The sequence below is a fragment of the Macaca fascicularis genome, chromosome 9, assembly GCF_037993035.2.
Source record: "Macaca fascicularis isolate 582-1 chromosome 9, T2T-MFA8v1.1".
Taxonomy (NCBI): domain Eukaryota; kingdom Metazoa; phylum Chordata; class Mammalia; order Primates; family Cercopithecidae; genus Macaca; species Macaca fascicularis.
The window spans coordinates 14,030,556-14,051,337 of NC_088383.1; the positions used below are offsets into that span (position 1 = coordinate 14,030,556).

The following is a 20,782-nucleotide window of genomic DNA, read 5'->3' on the forward strand; positions in this document are numbered from 1 at the left end:
GTAGTTCACAATAGGGTTCCTACTCCTATGAAAATCTAATGCAGCTGCTGATCTGACAAGAGGCGGAGCTCAGGCCATAATGCTCATCCACCCATCGCGTACCTCCTGCTGTTCAGTCCAGTTCCTAACAGGCCACAGACCAGTACTGGTTCACCACCCAGGGGTTGGGGACCCCTGCTTTATTGGACATAATTATTAGGTCGTGTTCTTTTTGGTGTTGTTTGTACAGCTCTATTGAGGTATAATCCACATGCCATAAAATTCACCCCATTTGTAAGTGTATGATTCATGGCTGTCAATTATACTTAAAAAGTTGTAAAACCATCATTACAATTCAGATTTCTTATATTTCCATCATCCCCCAAAAATCCCCTCGAGTTCCTTTACAGTCAAAGCCATCCCCAATTTCAGGCAACTACTGGTCTGATTTCTGTCTTTTTCTATTTTCCTTTTCTGGACATTTAATGCATATGGAGTCACAGCATATGTAGTCTTTGGCATCTGGGGTAGCAAGTATGAATATTAGTCTACCAGCTCAGATGCATATAAAAATATTACATATCTTTTCTTTTTTCTTTCTCCTTTCTTTTTCCTTTCTCCTTTCTTTCTTCTTTCTTTCTTTCTCTCTCTCTCTCCTTCCCTCCCTCCCTCCCTCCCTCCCTCCCTCCCTCCCTCCTTCCTTCCTTCCTTCCTTCCTTCCTTCCTTCCTTCCTTCCTTCCTTCCTTCCTTCCCTCTCTTTTTCTTTCTTTCTTTTTGGACAGAGTCTCACTCCGTGGCCCAGGCTGGAGTGCAGTAGCACCATCTTGGCTCATCGCAACCTCTGCCTCCCAGGCTCAAGCGATTCTCCTGCCTCAGCCTCCTGAGTAGCTGAGATTATAGGCGCGCACCACTACTGCCTGGCTAATTTTTATATTTTTAGTACAGATGGGGTTTCACCATGTTACCCAGGCTGGTCTTGAACTCCTGACCTCAGATGATCCTCCCAAAGTGCTGGGATTACAGGTGTGAGCCACCGCCCCAGGCCTCTTTACTTTCTTTAAACCCAGTTCTACAGGGGTGTTGGGAAACCTATTTTCAGGCACCACTGGGGTCTGGAGAGGGGAGGTCTCCTTCTCTGAGGCCATGCAAAACTCCAGGAAGGCTTTTGGTACCCATTGAAGTAAGGGCCATTTATTTTTCATCCCAGCAACCTTGCCACTGATACCCTCATTATCAAATGGTTCTTCTAGGGAACAGGTTCTGCTGTTGCCAATGACAAGCCTGGGCAGCAGAATCTGCAGAAGGTTCCCGAGGTCCAGTAGGTGCAACCCAAGAGCTTGCTGTCTGTTTGGGTGCCGCAGGGACTAAGGCTTGAGTCCTTGAGGCTCATAAGACCACCATCCCACTCCTCCTCCCAATCTGGTGGCGGGGGAGTCATTCCTCCCTCCAACTGCTGTGAAAGCCTCCACCCCACCCAGCTCTGGCTCCTCTTCCTCCGGGACATCTGGGGTAGATCATGGATATATTGAGATCAGGCTTTCTCAAAAGACAAGAAGAAAGGCTGTACTTCTAAGAGCTGTTGCCAGGAGTCCAGCCAACACTCCTGAAGGTAGGAAGCCCGAAGGGACTCGTTGCTAACTCCAAACAGAGGAGATTGGGGTGGAAAGGAACACAAGGAACATCAAACACGGATTAGGATCTCACTAAACACCCTCCCACACTGCTCTACATTTACCCACCACAAAACCACATCAGCAAATCAGCTAAGAGCATGCTATTATTTCAGTGTTTTCACTGCATTTAGATTCCATCTACCCATGGAAGTGTGCAGGAGGATGGAGTCACCAAACGGGACGATCCAGGCTAAGAAACAGCACCAGCTCTAACACAAGCAACAGCAACAAACACCATGTGCCAGGCATTTTTCTAGGTGTTGAATACATATTTCCTCTTTAATCCTCTCAGCATCCTTAGGTGAGGGCTGTGGCTCCAAATGCCTTATTTAAAAATTTGGGGTGGCTGCACACTGTGGCTCACACCTGTAATCCCAGCATTTTGGGAGGCCAAGGCGGGTGGATCACCTGAGGTCAGGAGTTCAAGACCAGGCTGGTCAATATGGCGAAACCTCATCAATACTAAAAATGCAAAAATTAGCTGGGTGTGGTGGTACATGCCTGTAATCCCAGCCACTCTGGAGGCTGAGGCAGGAGAATCGCTCCAAACCAGGAGGTGGAGGTTGCAGTGAGCTGAAATTATGCCACTTGACTCCAGCCTGGGCAACAGAGCAAAACTCTACCTCAAAAAATAAAATAAAACCTTTGGGTCAAGCCCTGCTTTAGAGTCCAGAATTTTGGGGATTTTCAAAAGGCTATTCAATGCATGGGATTTATATCACATAACACCCTGACAGGGTCTGACGCAGTTCTCCTATTGACTAATCGATTTTCCTTCACAAAACAAATTTAAAAATCACATCAAGGGATCTAAATAAAGACTGTAAATAGTTTTCCATCAGTTGGGTCAGGTCAGGAAAAAAGGTTTGGTCCTTAGAACTTTCTGGATTTGGGAGCGTACTATACTCCCCATTTTACAGATAAAGGGAATGAGGAAGGGTAAGATGAAGTGACTTGGTCAAGGTCCTATAGCTAAGAAGTGGCTGAGGGGGAAGTATGTGTGCATGGGTGTGTGTAGTGCCTCAGGGCACTCCCCATCCCCGCACCCCACCACTGGGAGCAAGGGTTCAGGAGGAAACAACTTTGACTGCTTTCTCTACCAGAAACTCACCTTGAGCCTCCCACACCAAAGTCATGGGCAGCTTGCGGGTGACCTCCTTCCCTTGGCTCATAGTTTCACTGATGCTCATTTTAATTCACTTTCATAGGGTTGTTTTGTTCTCGTTTTGTTTTTGTTCGAGACAAAGTCTCCCTCTCGCCCAAGCTGGAGTGCAGTGGTACAATCACAGCTCATTGCAGCCTCTCCCTCCTGGGCCCAAGCAATCCTCCTGCCTTGACCCCCCAAAGTGCTGGGATTACGGGTGTGAGCCACTGTGGCCCACCTATAGGGTTTTAAATAGTAAAAGGAGCCTAGTGAAGTACGACTTACCCCCAGGAACCCCTTACAGGCCCCGGAGGGACTCTCTTCCGCGGATCCCAGGGTACAGCTGTGACGCCATCTTTTCTGCCTGGATTATCCCAGTAGTTAAACAAAAATTAGAGAACGTCATTCCATTTCTCTCTGTATATATTTTTCCAAGCCCTTTTCACGAATGATCAGTTATTTCCTGCGCTGAATTTTTTTTTTTTTTTTTTTTTTTTTTTTTTTTTTTTTTGAGACAGAGTCTCACTCTGTCACCCAGGCTGGAGTGCAGTGGCACTATCTCGGCTTACTGCAAGCTCTGCCTCCCCGGCAAGCGATTCTTCTGCCTCAGCCTCCCGAGTAGCTGGGACTACAGGAGAGCACCATCATGCCTGGCTAATTTTTGTATTTTTAGTAGAGACAGGCTTTCACCATATTGGCCAGGCTGGTCTCAAACTCCTGACCTCGTGATCTGCCTGCCTCGGTCTCCCAAAGTGCTGGGATTACAGGCGTGAGCCACCGCGCCTGGCCCTCCTCCACTGATTTAAAAAAAAAAAATTTTTTTTTAAATTCTCTTTCTCCCCACTCCCACCCCCAGGCTCACTCCTTATAAAGCAGCCTCTAGCCTCATCTGCCCCTCCTACACCACACCAACTCGAGGGCCCGGAATTGGGTCTGGGGCAGTCCCTGACTTGCTTGCTTCCCTGCCTTGCTCTTGCGGTTAGCCTCAGGAGCAGGGTTGAGGGTCAGGCTTGGTCAGGCAGCGGGAGGTCCAGACAGTGAAGCGGAATCCTTCGGAGATACCAGTAGAGGGCGCATCTGCCTTTTTCTATTTCAGATTAGAGTTTTTTTGCTTTTGTTTTTCTCTCTCTCTCTCCTTTGCGTTTCCTTCCTGACAGTGAGCAGCGTGGATGCGCAACCACGTGCTCTTATTCTCACTGATTTGGGCGGTGCCAGCGCCTCCATTTGTAAATCTAGTTCTTCCCGGATTTCACGCCCTTCTTGGGTTTAGGCACGAACTTGCCCCCAGGCTTCTCCCAGGCCACCTGGGTCCCCGTCCTCATTTCTGTTTATTCCTCCTGCACGAGGGTCCCGGGGCCGGCAGCACCGCCTGGCCCAGGCCTCGACCTCGCGATCGGACGCCGCGGGTGTGGGTGACCGCGTCCCTGAGGCGCTGCCCGGGTGCTCGGGATGCACACAGGGCGGCTCTCCCTCCTACCTTGTCATCCTACTGTCTAATCCGGGGACAGCTTCCCTCCTCCACACCAGCGAGGCTGCTTCCCAGATGCAATCCCCGCGCACCCGTGAATCCCGGCGCCGGACACCTGGAGCACCCGGAGGTTAGCGGAGCCTGTTTTCGGTAACAAGAGCCCAAGAAGCATCCTGCAGGCTTTCTGCTTTTTGAGTGTATTTTAAAGCGAAAACGGGTGGAAAGCTATGTATGCTCAGTTAACTATGTCTAGATGTAAGCGTTTTTTAAAAAAACACAGATGGAGGCCTCCCTCCGAGGATGCCTGGGATTCTCCTCTCTCTGTGGGCGGCAGGGACCCCCCTGCGGCTCTAGCCTCCACTAAGGGATCTGCGGGGAAGACACAGGGAAGACCAACTCCGCACACTGGATTTGATTAATGATTTATTTTGATTAACGCCGTCACAGTGACGCCTTGGCGTAGTCCCTGTTCACCCGGGTCCCAGCCTCGACCCCGCACGGACCGCGAGGGTGGGTAGCTGGGGAAGGACGCAGGAAAGGGGCGGGGCGGGGCCTGGGGTGGGCGGGGCCTGGGGGCGGGGCCCGGGAAATTCCCCGGCGCGGGCAGGGAGCGGCTGGCGGTCAGCTGAGCGGCGCTGGGCGGGGTCGCGAGGCCGCGCATCAGCCCGAGGCTCCCCAAGCCCTGGTGCCCCAGCCGCCGCCGCCGCCGGCGCCGCCGTCCCCCGGCAGGTTCCCTGGTCAACGTCCCATCCCGGTCGGCAGCTCTCTCCAGGCGGCACGATGCCAAGGAAGCAGTGACCCTGAGCGAAGCCAAGCCGGGCGGCAGGTGAGCCAGGGCAGGAGGCTGCAGAGGTGGGCGAGGGGGCGGCGGCTCCTTCCCGACGGGCTCTTCTCCAGCCTGAAAACGGTTCCCGCCGCCCTGCCCCGCGGCCCGGAGCCTGTCGGGGTGAGGGTGGCGAGGGGTGGGGCGGCCCTCCCGCGAGACTGCTGCCCTGGGAGGATCCCCAGGCCCCGGCGGGTCCTGACCTGGTGGGAAAGGGTGGGTAGTGAACAGAGGGTGGGTCCAAGAAGCGTCCAGGGCCGGCCTGGCGGCCACAGGTAACCCCTCTGCAGGTCACCCGGAGGCTTGGAGGTGACGTCCTCCCGCAGGCTGGGAAGGATTCCGCAGCCAGTTCCTGGCCATAAGGGGGAGGTGGTTACAGACACACCTGTGGGAGACGTGGGACCACTACTTGAGCTGAATGAGGTGCCCAGGGTCCGTACCACAGAGTGACCCCTTTCTAAGGGGGTGGGAATCCACATAGACTACTGTGTCTAGGAGAGTCTGTACACTCTATATAGAGAGAATATTTGATGAGGCCGAGAACCCCAAAGGAATTGTTTTTGCCATCGAAATGTATAAGCTACAGGCAGTAAACATCGCTCAAAGAAAATGAAACCCAGGTTCCGGCCTGGCCTCCACCACCAGGAAAACTCTTGTATGGAAATGTACACCATGGAACTGTTTGTAAGGATGAAATGGAAAATGAAAGCATGGAAAAGTAAGGCAATGTGAGAACCTCAGAAGCCTTTGGAGCTGGTTAGCAAGGTGCAGGCAGTGTGAACAGAAGAACCCACCTTGCTCTTTTGACCCAGGGAGAGAAGAGTTAGCGGGGCCAGGCTGCCTCCCAGGACAGGTGCAGTTTTAGGGCAGGGGCTGGAGAGGTCCCAGGGCAGACGCCAAGGCCAGGGATTGCCCTGGAGTGGACAAGGCAAGTTTAAATGTGACCTTTAGAGAGAGGACGATCATTGATTTAAGTCCTGGCATAACTGATCTGTTTTTCCACTGGGCCAATTTTGGGTGTTCTTTATATATTATGTACAACACTGTAAAAGTAGCAGCTTCTTTTTTATAAATTAACCTTTAGGTTGCATATTATGCTAGGAATATAACTAACCTAACCTCCCCCGCCTCCCGTCTCCGGAAAACCAAACTTTATTCTGGAAGGCAACTGGACACTGTATTATGTCCTGCTGAACTCCCGCCCTTAGGTAGACGCGTGTAAGTATTCTGGCCATGAAATACACCTTCTGTTTTTTAGAGATTTGGCATATTTGATATATGTTCTTTGGAATTTATGAAATAGAAAACCCAAAGGAAAAGGAAAAATATTAAATTCTTTAAAAAAAAATATTTCATTTAGAAAGAAAATTATTTTAAAAGCTTTGGTTGTTACCACTTTGACATGTGTATGAGGATTATTAGCATCTGTGTTACGAAGTGATACCCAGATGACTTTGCAGTGACAGAAAAAAAGCACTTCTAATTTTTCAAATAAGTTAGAAAAGTGGATTTCGAGAATCTGGATGTGAATGCCGTGGAACTGTGGAGAAACTCCTAACAACACTAGCATGCTGAGTTTGTCACCTACACAGCAGAAAGCATTTTACAGGTATTACACTTAAAAATACCTCATTATGCTATATTTTCAATTGATTTCGACATTTACTGCAAACCTGCTATGTGCCAGTCTCTAGTAAGAATAACATGGAGAGAAAGTACACGGGCAAACGATAGCAGTAATTTCAGAGTGGGCGGAGGAGGTGGAAATGCAGAGTGTTCTTGGGTGCTCGGGTAGGGAACAGTTCATATGACACAGGACATCATATTTAAGCTGAACATTGATCTGTCCAGTGGAAGTTTGCCAGGACACAAGGGGAGCCAGACATTTCGGGCAGAGGGCAGAAGAGAGGCAAGGACGCAGAAACAGAAGAATGCAGAGAACCGCGAGCTCTTTAACGTGCCTTGGGTATGAGTGTTTTGGTGGCAGGAGGTGACTCTGCTGGGTCATTTGGGCCTGGGCCCTGAAAGGCCACATTTATCTTGCTAAGAAGCTGAAAGTCTGCCTTGTACGGGAAGGATGGACTCAGGGGACTGACCTCATATTGCAAAAGAAACCATGAGGGCAAAAGGACTGAAATTGACAGGGCTGAAAGTCAGTCATTTAGGAGGCTGTTAAAATATATTCAACAGATATTTACTGAGCCCTCCCTTCTATGTGGCAAGTAATGTTCTCAGTCCTGGGGATACAGCAGTGGACAAAATAGGCAGAACCCCTGTCCTTTGTGGAGGTCAATGTGGCTGTGGTACAGACAAGATAAGGGCCTGAACTAAGCCTGTGGGGATGGAGAGGAGGCAGTGGATTTTAGAAACACTTAGGAGGGCCAGGCGTGGTGGCTCATGCCTGTAATCCCAGCACTTTGGGAGGCCGAGGCGGGTGAATCACTTGAGATCAGGAGTTCAAGACCAGCCTGGCCAAAGTGGTGAAACCCCGTCTCTACTAAAGATACAAAAATTAGCCGGGCATGGTGGCATGCGCCTGTAATCCCAGCTACTTGGGAGGCTGAGGTGGGAGAATCGCTTGAACTAGGGAGGCGGAGGTTGCAGTGAGCTGAGATTGTGCCACGGTAGTCTAGCCTAGGCGACAGAGTGAGACTGAGTCTTAATTAAAAAAAAAAAAAAAAGAATTATTTAGGAGGTAGAGGTGATGGCATTTGGTGACCCATTAGACTTGGGGAAAAGGGGACTGGGAAGAATCAAGCCTCATTCCCTTGGGCAGCTAGGTTAAAGCTGCTGCCATTTTCTGTATATTACTAAAATACAAAGTCACAATATCCCTTCTAGTGTGTAATGATGAAGCTATTTTTACCCAATTAGTAGGATGCATACTCTAAGTTCTTTTTCCAGGGTGATGAAGGATTTAGTTGACGCAATATTAGAATCTCGCCCCCCCTTGTGAACCCAGAGTCTTCATAGAATTTGCCAGTAGCCAACTCTTGTCTCTGGTCAAAAATCAAGTTTTCACTGTTTAAAACTCATTTATCCCATGTAGGGATTGAACCTATGAATACTTCATTAACAAATTTGAAGACTTGGCCATACCAGGGCAAGGGCCTAACCTTGTACCTCGTCCAGTGTCCACTGTGGAGAAGTCAGTGTAAAGCAGGTACCATTTGATACATAATGACTTTCTGACCACTAGAGCCATCCCACAGTGGAATAGACAGTGCCTGCTAAGGTCACTGCACTTGTGCTGTGTTCATTGAAACACTCAAGCCTGCTCTATAGGATCATGTGCCATCGAAACCAGACGAGACATTCTTGCATTGAATATGTTGGTCTGGATCATCTCTAAGGCCCACTCAGGAATCAGATTTATGCTGGTGTTTACAAGGTCAAGTCATGACTATAATTACTTGATCTCTGGAATTTAAATGTATATACACACACATGCACACACACACACACACAGAGTCAGGAATTGAGATAGCAGATATGCGAATAAAATCTAGGGGACTTGCTTTTGACCATCCATTTACTAGGCAGTCCTCAGTCTCCCTCATTGGTGGAATCTTGACAAATCCTGTGCTCAATTAATTCATCCTTCCATCATTAAATATCACTTTTGCTTAGAAAGAACATACTTCACATCTAGGTCAGTTGATTATGGGAAACTCTGTTATTAGATAGAATCTTAGAATAAATGGCTTAGTTCCAGTTTCTGTAACCTTCGAAGACATGTGCAAGGATATTGTCTTTCATCAGTTGAACATAGCTCAAGGTGATGTTAAAAACAGAGAATGAAGCTTTCTGTAACTGGCATTCCACCGATAGATATTTCATATGTGCACTGCACAGTGATAGCTCATAGTGATGCCCTAAGATAACCTAAGAATTATGAAGTGCCCGTTGAGTCATCCAAAATCAAATTACTTTTTTTTTTTTTTTTTTGAGACAGAGTCTCACTCTGTCACCCAGGCTGGAGTGCCGTAGCATGATCTCAGCTCACTGCAACCTCTGCCTCCCAGGTTCAAGCAATTCTCATGTCTCAGCTCCCAAGTAGCTGGGACTACAGGCGTGTACCACTACACTCAGCTATTTTTTTTTTTTTTTGACTATTACAAAAGTTTATTTAACAAAAAGTCTAATATGAAAATGTACATGACCTAACTTTTACATCATAGTAAAACAGGCCCTGTGGAGAGAGGACATGGGTTTCTTTGCTGAACAGCCATTTTTTATACCCATTCCAGGGCTTCTGACATGATGATACTATTTCCTTATATTACCACCATTCCAATATTGTTCTGTTGCCCACTGGTCACTATCTCCATACATTCATCTATCGCAAGATTCATAAAGGGATCAAATCCCCACAATATTCCTTGGACATGTCTGCTACCATTTAATTTCAGTGATAACTTCTTGTCCATAAGTCCGCTCTAGCCATCTGTCTAGAACATGATGCTATTCGAGATGTTCAACAAAAGGTGACATTCGAGATCTTCAAGAAACGAAGGAGGGAGAGTGCGGGGTGACCAGGGGCCCGACCGCAGGGCCGGGAGGCGAGTCAGCCAGAAGGAGGTGCAGTGGCTGCTGGCATTAACCATGCCGATGCGCGAGCTTTGCCGCTAATTTTTGTATTTTTAGTAGGGATGGGGTTTCACCATATTGGCCAGGCTAATCTCAAACTCCTGGCCTCAAGTGATCTGCCCACCGTGGCTTCCCAAAGTGCTGGGGATAAGCCACTGCACCTGGTATCAATTAAATTACTTTTAGTAAAATTTTGGTATTAAGTGTTTACATGCTTATATTTACCATATATGCTAACTTCTTATGTTTGATGACATTTGAATTACAAAATATTTTTTCTAACAATACTGGATATCACAGAATTTGCTGTCATTAGGACAGGTATAGCTATTCGTGAGAGTGACTGGCCTGCCGGTGATACTTGGTGTACATGCATTGAAGGGTGGGGTTTAGACTGTGGTCTTTCTAGAAACTAAAGAATATTTTTCGTAGTGTTGTTGAGCTGAAAGCAACAACATAAAGATTACCATTTGCTGGATGAATCAGTAAATATCACTAGAGGTCATATGACTTCCTAAGGCCTCACATCTGGCTAATGGTACAAATGCTTTTTTCTGTGGCCTCCCTTAGCACGACCCTGCTTTTTTCCCCATATCCTTATAAAATCCGGGCAACGTGAGAAGTCAGAAACACTGATGTAACAACTAGAACCAGTTTTAACTTTATTATGGTGGTGTCTATAGACTTGGTGGAGGTATAAAAGGTCATGGAGGGGCCGGCACAGTGGCTCAAGCCTGTAATTCCAGCACTTTGGGAGGCCGAGATGGGTGGATCACCTGAGGTCATGAGTTCAAGACCAGTCTGGTCTGGCCAATGTGGCAAAACCCTATCTCTACTAAAAATACAAAATTAGCCGGGTGTGGTGGCACATGCCTGTGATCCCAACTACTTGGGAGGCTAAGGCAGGAAAATCACTTGAATCTGAAAGGCAGAGGTTGCAGCGAGCTGAGATTACACCACTGCTCTCCAGTCTGGGCGATGAAGTAAGACTCTGTCTGAAAAACAAAAAAAAGTTCATGGAGGACAAACATCTTAACAATTTTCAAAGAAATGTCTCTTTTCTCCCCCTCTCTTCGTCTCCCCTCCCCTTCCTTTCCTTTCCTTTTCAGAAAAAACATAAAGGAGAAATTTGTGCATATAATAAGATGCAACCAAACACATTTCTAAAAATCTACTTAGATTCTTTTTTTAAAAAAAAATCTGTTAAATATTTTCGTGGCCTTTGCAAAATATAGTATAATCACTGAATACCTAAGAAAAATTAAATGTTGGCAAGTAAATGATACATATGACAAGGATTTTCTCTTTTAGGTCTATTACCCAGAATTTTAGTATTCCTCTGCAAAATAGGTAGGAACACTTACTCAGTAAAACCCCATTTTAATGAGATGATTCTTGGTACCAAAAAAATGAATTTTACAGAAAATTAGAAACTGATAGTCTATTCAGATTATTTTGGGGAGAAGAAAAACAGTCTGTTCTAGTCACCTAATGCTAAGCTAAGGAACACTTCTGTATTATACCTGTTTTCTAAATGAATGTGGGTGTGTGCAACATAGATATAAAAGGTTCAAAAATGAATCCTATGGTTTATCCGTGTTTTTTGCTTCATGAAATTGCCATCACCCTCATTACATGACTACATGAGAATGACCCTCTTGGTGCTAGCTCTTGTAGGAAGAAGTGGCACAGGCTGCCCTGTCACAGGGTATGGTAGGTAGCTCTGTCTCTGATTACCTACAAGTTCCTCGCACCAAAAGGAGGTTATCAGGTATTGCTTCCAGAAGATCTACAGAAAGCCCAAGGTATTGCCTCCTGTGGCCAAGGATGCAACACCACATTGGTACATTTGGTTTTATTTTAATTGATGGCTATTAAATGCACACATAGATATTATGACGCAGTTACATGTCAGAAACAGGCAGTTCTCTTACCTCTATCTTCCAGGGACTGAAATCTTGTGTAATGGATTCTCCACAACTCGGGGGTCACACAGGCTCCATCGTCATGAGTGGCTGATGGATCTCACAGAGACCAATGCCTTTCCCCAGTTAGAAATGGGATGCTCGCTTCCAGGTTCTCTCTTCACCCCTTTTGTGCATCTGTGGCTTTCTGCCTGATCACAGTTGTACAGTGTGCATTGTTGCTTGATACCTATTTGTTGGATAGATGGGTTTAAAATTATTTTCTAATGGCCAGACACAGTGGCTTATGCCTGTAATCTCAGCACTTTTGGAGGCCGAGGCCAGCAGATCACCTGAAGTCAGGAGTTCGAGACCACCCTGGCTAACATGGTGAAATCCCGTCTCTACTAAAAATACAAAAATGGGCCAGGCATGGTGGCTCACCCCTGTAGTCCCAGCTACTTGGGAGGCTGAGACAGGAGAATCACTTGAACCTGGGAGGTGGAGGTTGCAGTGAGCTGAGATCGCTCCACTGCACTCCAGCCTGGGCAACAGAGAGAGAATCTCTCAAAAAAAACAGAAACAATCTTCTAACAGTAAACATCCTGGAAGTAATAATATGCTTTTTCAGGCATCTCTCTGGACTTTGGCCACTCTTGATCTTTGTGGAATGGGTGTGTAGGCCACGTGTATACAGTGTTAGCGGGGAGGAGTTGCCTTTGCTATGTATTGCTTTATGATCTATCCCCATCAACTCTTGAAGAAAATACATCATTTTCACCAAGTGTGAAGGTGGAAATTTGTGCTGAAGATGTTTACCCGGGTGGTAGGTAACACAGAAGCACGGTGGAGATTCACTCATTTGTCTTGCATTTCTCTGTCCACATGGACCCCTCTACAAAACAAAGTGATATGTGTAAAAAAATTTCAGACCATGCAATAAGTAAAGATATCTTAGTCTTTTCAGTATGCATTGAAAAATAGAATATGAAGGCCTAACTACTCAGTAGTATAATAACTATGTTGTTTTACAAGGTGTGGCTTTGACACCTGGTGGTGCCACTTCCTGGTCTTGGATGAGCTGTACGCCTCTGTAAACCCAGCTTCCTCACCTATAAACAGCTGCCTGGTTCAGCGTTAATGAAGATTAGTCAGTGACAGGCCTGGTGTGCCGAGTCCGCACATAGTAAGCATTCGAAGAATGTTAATTCTCCCTTTCTTCTTAACCAAAAATATAAGAAACAAAATGTAGTTTTAAAAACAGTTTTTTGAGATATAGTTCGCTTACCATGCAATTCACTCAAAATAAGGAGATTTGAATTTGAAGATTTGCATGGGAAATTTTTTTCAGGATACTTTGCCCATGTCTACATATATCCTGGTCATCATGATGTCATACCCTCGTCTCCCTCCCCCATTTCCCAAATCCTCATTGTACCCTTTTATACACCCATACACACACACACACACACATACACACACACACACACACACACACTTTTCTGAAGCTAGATATACTTTTTTTTGTTTAAAAGGAAGAATTAAAAATGTTCAAAATGTAACTGGAGAGAAAGTGGGCAACTTTGAGAGTAAATATTAGCAATCGCCAATGGGTTTGTGGGACTCCCGGGGGTCCCTGGTGGGGCGGGGGACAGCTCTGTTTTCAACAGGTGACTTTTCCTCAGGAACTTCTGCAATGTCCCATCAACCTCTCAGCTGCCTCACTGAAAAGGGGGACAGCCCCAGTGAAAGCACAGGAAATGGACCCCCCCATCTGGCCCACCCAAACCTGGACACATTCACCCCAGAGGAGCTGCTGCAGCAGATGAAAGAGCTCCTGACCGAGAACCACCAGCTGAAAGGTAAGCAGGGCTGGCCCATGCATGCCCCGTTCATCCCGGGCCTACAAGAAATGCCGTCCCTTTGCACTAAGGCTTGGTGGTGAGCTCCCTTCTCCCTGTTTCCGTAGGTGGTAGCAGGTGGGGAAGCACAGGATTTAGCTTTTGGCAAGGCTAAATCTATTCTGATATTTACTTTTGGATACAGGTAAAAATAAAAATTGTGTGTAGCTCAAGGAACTAACATAATGAAATTTAACCCATTCAAAAGGAAAAGAGGCTGGGTGTGGTGGCTCATGCCTGTAATTCCAGCACTTTGGGAGGCTGAGGCAGAAGCATTGATTGAGTCCAGGAGTTCAAGACTAACCTGGGCAAGATGGCAAGACCTCATCCCTACCAAAAAAAAAAAAAAGCTGGTCGTGGTGGTGCATGCCTCTGGTCCTAGCTACTGGGGAGGCTGAGGTTGGAGGACTCCTTGAGCCCGGGAAGTTGGAGCTGCAGTGAGCCGTGATCGTGCCACTGTACTTCAGCCTGAATGACAGAGAGAGACCCTGACTCAAAAAAAAAAAAGGGAAAAAGGAAGAAAGGCTGCTATGGTTCCAGAGTTAGTCCTAAATATTACCTTATTAAGAGAAAGCCTCCTGGTATCTCAGGCCATGGCTTTGGGCAGGACCAGTGTTTGAACCTAGGAGTAGTAAGAACTTACTTAGTTCCTGGTAACCATAGATATTTAGATACTTGTGCTGTAGTGGCAGTACCCAAATCAACTTTATCCTCTTGGGACTTTTAAGGACTAGAAATGATGTTCATCCCACTAGTCTTTTCTGTAAGCAAAAACCACTTCATCATTTTGTTGCTGACCTTTGGACCGAGGCTAAGCATGGCATCTTCCGATTCAGAGCCATGTGGTCAAGCGGACTAGAGGGAGATTTGGTTCATCAAATCAAGTCCACTTTCCTAATGTGTGACCCCATCATTCTGAACCTCCTGCAGAAGCCATGAAGCTAAATAACCAAGCCATGAAAGGGCGGTTTGAGGAGCTTTCGGCCTGGACAGAGAAACAGAAGGAAGAACGCCAGTTTTTTGAGACACAGAGCAAAGAAGCCAAAGAGCGTCTCATGGCCTTGAGTCACGAGAATGAGAAATTGAAGGAAGAGCTTGGAAAACTGAAAGGGAAATCAGAAAGGTCATCTGAGGTGAGCAGACTGATCCATTGTGATTTTTTTTTTTTTCCATAACATTTGCAGTAGAATCTTATGTGTCTAGACCCCTAGATCAAAACCTGTCATGGTTCAGTCTGGATTGGTGTTTTGCCTGGTCTTGGAAGAAGTGCTTTTGCTCAAAAGATTGGTTGCCTTATTAAGGGTCATGGATAATCTCTTTTAGGGGAAAGAAAGTTGTAAAGCTGGCCGGGCGCGGTGGCTCAAGCCTGTAATCCCAGCACTTTGGGAGGCCGAGGCGGGCGGATCACAAGGTCAGGAGATCGAGACCACAGTGAAACCCCGTCTCTACTAAAAATACAAAAAATTAGCCGGGCGCGGTGGCGGGCGCCTGTAGTTCCAGCTACTCAGGAGGCTGAGGCAGGAGAATGGCGGGAACCCGGGAGGCGGAGCTTGCAGTGAGCCGAGATCGCGCCACTGCACTCCAGCCTGGGCAACAGCGTGAGACTCCGTCTCAAAAAAAAAAAAAAAAAAAAAAAAAAAGAAAGTTGTAAAGCTTTGACCATATTGACTGTAGGCAAAAGAACAGGAAGGTTATAAATCATCGTATTGTATTCATTGTAGATGGTTCAGATGGGCCTCTACCTAGAACCATCGTTTTTAGTTTCTGTCTTTGATATTAAAAATGTGTTTAGCCGGGCGCGGTGGCTCAGGCCTGTAATCCCAGCTCTCAGGGAGGCAGAGGCGGGAGGATAGCTTGAGCCCAGGAGTTCGAGACCTGCCTGGGTAATATAGCGAGACCCTGTTCTCCACAAAAAGGTAAAAAAAAAAAAAAAAAAAAAAAGACAAAAAAAAATTGTGTTTAAAAAATTCATTACTCAGAATTTTTACTTGTTGACCTTGTCTGTCAGTCTAAAATGGAGATTATCCACTTTACATTTTCCTTTTTAAAAATGTTTTGGAAAATGTCCTGTTGTGGTAAGAGGCTATCGCGTTGCCACAGATGAAAAGAGAAAGAGACACATTTTTCTGGACCCAAAGGACCTGGAAAAACGTGCTCATACCTGGGAGTGGATGTCAAAGGCGTTAGTAATGACACAACCCAGAACACGTTTGAAGTCCCCACGGGGCGTGGTTTGTTAAGGAGGCCTCTGCTGTCCATGCCAGGTGTGGGGAGAAGGGGCGTGTGTGGGTATTGATGGGAGGAAAAGGGCAGGAGGTTGGGTGGTGAGAGCTCTTTTTCCTTCCTTTCTGGAATTTTAGACAACAGTTTATGAGTCCACTATTGCCAAACTGTGGTTGATTATTTCTATAGTATCAGATTATTCCAGCATGGCAAGGAAGGCTTTCTTTCTTGTCATAAAGTCACTTTAAATTTTGATTAATTGAATACAATAAAATAATGTAAAAATTTCCACTTTAAATGTTATATCAAAATAAAGTGTCGGCTAGGTGCAGTTGCTCACACTTGTAATCCCAGCACTTTGGGAGGCTAAGGTGGGTGGATCACCTGAGCTCAGGAATTCGAGACCAGCCTGGCCAACGTGTGAAACCCCGTCTCTACTAAAAATACAAAAATTAGCCGGGCGTGGTGGTGCGTGCCTGTAGTCCCAGCTATTTAGGAGGCTGAGGTAGGAGAATAGCTTGAACCTGAGAGGCGGAGGATGCAGTGAGCTGAGATCGCGCCATTGTATTCCAACCTGGGCGACAGAGCGAGACTCTGTCTGGGGAAAAAAAAAAATTGTCAGGTAAAAGCTGGAATTTTCTACATTAAAGCACAGGGCATAAAGGTGTTGAGAAACTTCCTTGTCAGTAGGTGTGGGGGCAATTGAGTCGCATGGCCAGGTCCTTAGTTTGATTTGTATTTGTTTTTTGGCTTTTTTTTTTTTTTTGAGGTGGAATCTTGCTCTGTCGCCCAGGCTGGAGTGCAGTGGCGTAATCTCAGCTCACTGCAAGCTCTGCCTCCCGAGTTCATGCCATTCTCCTGCCTCAGCTGCCTGAGTAGCTGGGACTACAGGCGCCCGCCACCTCGCCCAGCTAATATTTTTGTGTTTTTAGTAGAGATGGGGTTTCACCGTGTTAGCCAGGATAGTCTTGATCTCCTGACCTTCATGATCTGCCTGCCTTGGCCTCCCAAAGTGCTGGGATTACAGGCATGAGCCACCGTGCCCCGCCTGGCTTTTTTTTTTTTTTTTTTTTTGAGACAGGGTCTTGGCAGTCTTGAACTCCTGGGCTCAGGCAGTCTCCCTGCCTCAGCCTCCCAAGTAATGGGGACTACAGGTGTGCGCCACCACACCTGGCTAATTATTAAATTTTTTGTAAAGATGGAGGTCTTGCTATGTTGCCCAGGCTGGTCTCAAACTCCTGGCCTCAAGGGATCCTCCCAAAACTTCAGCCTCAGCCTCCCAAAACTCTGGGATTACAGGCATGAGCCCATGGTGCTGGTCCTTAGTTTGATCTGTTCATTCACTTTACTCCTTGTCATCTCCAGGACCCCACTGATGACTCCAGGCTTCCCAGGGCAGAAGCGGAGCAGGAAAAGGACCAGCTCAGGACCCAGGTGACGAGGCTACAAGCAGAGAAGGCAGACCTGTTGGGCATTGTGTCTGAACTGCAGCTCAAACTGAACTCCAGCGGCTCCTCGGAAGACTCCTTTGTTGAAATTAGGATGGCTGTAAGTTTTTGGTTTTATTTTTGTTTTGAGCAAACTATAAAGCCTCACCTGGAAAGATGAAACAAATACCACTTTATCTTGTCAACACAAGCCAAGGATTGAGGAAATTCCAGTGTAGCAAAGATAAATTGGCTCTCATTTTTTAAGTATAGCATAATGCATATAAGGGTTGCGATAGCTAAAATGGAAAAATATTAATTACCTTTTATGATGAAAGATGTAGTCTTTTCTTTTCATCATGTCCTGGCAAATTGAACATTTTTGTGACTGACCTGAAAAGGAAAAAACCCACACAAGCATGAACTTTCTGTCATTTTTCAAACTAGATTTCAAAGCTGTATTCCGCAGTTCACTAAGGGAGCTGCAAACATGTTTTTAACAACAGAACCCTCTTTTTTGTTTTGAGATGGAGTTTCACTCTGTCCCCCAGGCTGGAGTGCAGTGATGTGATCTCAGCTCACTGCAGCCTCTGCCTCTGGGGTTCAAAAGATTCTGGTGTTTCACCCTCCCAAGTAGCTGAGACTACAGGCACATGCCAGCACACCTGGCTAATTTTTTGTATTTTTAATAAAAAAGACAGGGTTTTGCCATGTTGGCCAGACTGGTCTCAAACTCCCGGCCTCAAGTGATCCACCCACCTCGGCCTCCCAAAGTGCTGGGATGACAGGCGTGAGCCACCGCGCCTGGCCAACGGAACCCTCTTTTCAAACGAAGTGGTACAAGGAACGCTGGTGTATTAAAAAGAAGAAGAGGAGAAAAGAAAGAGCAGAACTGCTCTGGTTGTAGGTTGAGGGAGTGTCCTGGCTTTTCCTTCCCTTTCCACAACAGCTACTCAGGAGCCTCTGAGAACTGAGTTTGAAGCCATTGCTATCAAAATCAAATGTCTCCGCAACCCAAAATGAAGTGGGCTAAGTGAGGAGGCCCTAAGCTCTTGAGAAGCATCTGTTACAACTGTGCCTGGCTGCAGGGACAGCCCTATTGAAGAGCAGAGCAGGTCGATGCACCAGGTGGGGGCCTCTCCTTCACTGTGTTAACAAAGATTAGATAGGGAGAAAGATAAACAAGGATCAAATCATCTGCAATACAGTGTAGTACTCACTTTCACTGAGTCAGAGTACATATCTGATACAGGAAAAGGGGCTGGCCGGATGTAGTGGCTCATGCCTGTAATCCCAGCACTTTGGGAGGCTGAGGCAGGATCACTTGAGCCCAGGAGTTCAAGACCAGCCTGGGCAACCTGGCGAAACCCTGTGTGTACAAAAAAAACTACTAAATGTTAGCTAGGCACATTGGCATGTGCCTGTACTCCCAGCTACTCAGGAGGCTGAGGCAGGAGGATCACTTGAACCCGGGAGTTTGAGAGGCTGCAGTGTGCCATGATTGTGCTGCTGCACTCCAGGCTGGGTGACAGAGCAAGACTCTGTCTTTAAATTTAAAAAAAAAAGAAAAGAAAAAATTGTGTCCCTGGAAGAGAAAAATGTACATTGTATATAAGTCAGGAGGAGTGGGGAGCAACTTGCAAAAAAACTCACCTACTGGTTATATCTGACATATGGGTGTGTGACTATCTTTGTTTTCTGATTTATTTGCTGCACTAGTTAGGAAACAGCTCTGAATAACCTTGCCATCCATGCCCCCTCATACATTTTAGTGGCCAAAATCAAGAGAATTAAAATGTCAATTGAAAAGCGTATTTTGTCAGGGTACCCTTTCTGCAAGTGATCGAAGATTACCGAGACAGAAGTTTAACCAAAGAACCTTACGCTTCTGTCAATAACCGATAAACTGCAGGAAACCCAACAGCATATGAGAAGTTTCCAAATGAAGCTTTTTCCTTCAGGGTGAATCGTTAGCATCTCATTCTCCCTGTCAGATGAGTGACAAGTTATTTTTAGTGTAAACATGTTGTGCTTGCTTTTCTTCTGTGAACTGTAAAGCACTGCCCAAGATTTAGGAAGAAATACCAAAAATATCCAGAACCCCCATGGGCCCAAGCAGAGGAAAAAATATATGTGTCTGTATTTTTTATAATAGATGTATCTATTATATTTATATTATATAATGAATGGATTATATGTAATATAATATATATTAATTATATAATTAATACATAATTATATAATTACATATTTAACATATATTTATATAATATATAATCTATATTTTTATATCTAAATATGTATCTAAATATATATATTTATATGCATATATATAGGGAATCATCTTTGTGCATTTTTGAAGATTTTCCCTGGGAACTTAATGGAATATAAATGTCTTTCAAATCCTGTGGGTCTTGGACTTCTTGTTCCCTAAGTGACCTGCAGTGCATACAAATTTCTAACGGGAACCAACTTGGCCAAGATGGCGCTTTGTGAATCTCATTCACAGAAACTGCCTCTTTTTTAACTTTACCTCAGTGAGTTCTAGCATTTTGCGTTTTAAAGGACCGTCTGAGAAGGATATGTGGAGTTGTCACCAGCTCTGCATGACCTTAACCTTGAGAAAGAGGGAACTGCCAAGGAAAGGGAGGAGCAGATAAGCTTTCATGTTTACGGAGTCGGGTAGAATGTGTATGGCGAGAGGAAACTGACCTTCACGCCGTAGCCGGGATATTTATAATCCCAACAGGGTGCGCCGGGTGAGGGGAGGGTACGTTTCCATTCCATTGGAGCCACCCGGTTTAATCTGAATGTCTGGAGGGGTCCTTGGGTTGCATGTCACAAAAATTCATCTTTTGTCTTTTTTATTCTTTTGACAAACAATTTGTCTCCCAGACGTATTGTGTTAAATCCCTTGCGTTTCTGTTTTTACAGGAAGGAGAAGCAGAAGGGTCAGTAAAAGAAATCAAGCATAGTCCTGGGCCCACAAGAACAGTCTCCATTGGCACGTATGTGAAGGAAGACTCGGGCTGCCAGGCAGACCGGCTGGGCAGGCTTGTCACTGGGAGCTTATTTTATCACTGGGTGCTTGTCACTGGAGGTCAAATGTAGTGACTTGAGGAAGTAACTTCTTTATGATTTATATCAGGACCTTTCAAGAATATTTGGTTTGAATGCTATTTAATGTTGCAGCTCAAGCTGGCAGAGATTAAAAACTGTTTGATTCCCATTTGGCCCACACTGACTGTTCTGTTCTAGTGGTGTCTCACCAGCAGACGAAAAGTGAAAGCAAACTGGTTCTCAGTCAAACCAATGAGACATGTTTGCTCATTGGTTCCCCAGTGCTGTTTGACCCAGACCAGCCTGCCCAGCTTCCATAAGTGAAATATTTTCATTTTCTTTTCCCTGCTACTCCCCAGTTATAAGCTGGCATGACCAATACTGGAACATCTTTTGTAACAATGACCGATAGCACTCTCAGTCAACGTGGATGTCGCCTGAAAGGACCCAGATTTCTTATCTGTGGAGTCTCAAGTGTACCTGTCCCATGTAGATGTGAGGAAACAGATGTCTTAAATAGTGGCAGGGCCTTGGGGAGGGAGGCAGACCTAGAACTGAGTGCCTGAACCTCTTGACTCTTACAAGCAGT

The 20,782-nt window shown here is 46.0% G+C and overlaps 1 protein-coding gene and 1 pseudogene across 27 annotated transcripts in view; one reads left to right on the plus strand and one right to left on the minus strand.

Annotated features, from left to right (window-relative positions):
* The first annotated feature begins 4,023 nt into the window (after nucleotides 1-4,023).
* Nucleotides 4,024-20,782, plus strand: part of OPTN (optineurin) — a 54,538-nt gene continuing 37,779 nt past the window's right edge. For 4 of the 27 annotated variants that reach the window (XM_065520284.1, XM_074001032.1, XM_045399556.3 and 1 more), the window contains exons 1-6: nucleotides 4,024-4,395; nucleotides 4,713-4,775; nucleotides 13,268-13,444; nucleotides 14,414-14,616; nucleotides 17,072-17,254; nucleotides 20,068-20,141. In XM_065520284.1, the coding sequence (XP_065376356.1) occupies nucleotides 4,341-4,395; nucleotides 4,713-4,775; nucleotides 13,268-13,444; nucleotides 14,414-14,616; nucleotides 17,072-17,254; nucleotides 20,068-20,141 (755 nt within the window). In that variant the 5' untranslated portion in view covers nucleotides 4,024-4,340. Of the gene's footprint in view, nucleotides 4,396-4,712; nucleotides 4,776-4,961; nucleotides 5,092-5,378; nucleotides 5,521-5,551; nucleotides 6,698-12,617; nucleotides 12,769-13,267; nucleotides 13,445-14,413; nucleotides 14,617-17,071; nucleotides 17,255-20,067; nucleotides 20,142-20,782 lie in introns of those variants that run through there. The other 23 variants (XM_074001033.1, XM_045399557.3, XM_074001046.1 and 20 more) reach the window with 16 other exon arrangements.
* On the minus strand, nucleotides 9,324-9,518 carry LOC123575523 (small nuclear ribonucleoprotein G pseudogene; annotated as a pseudogene).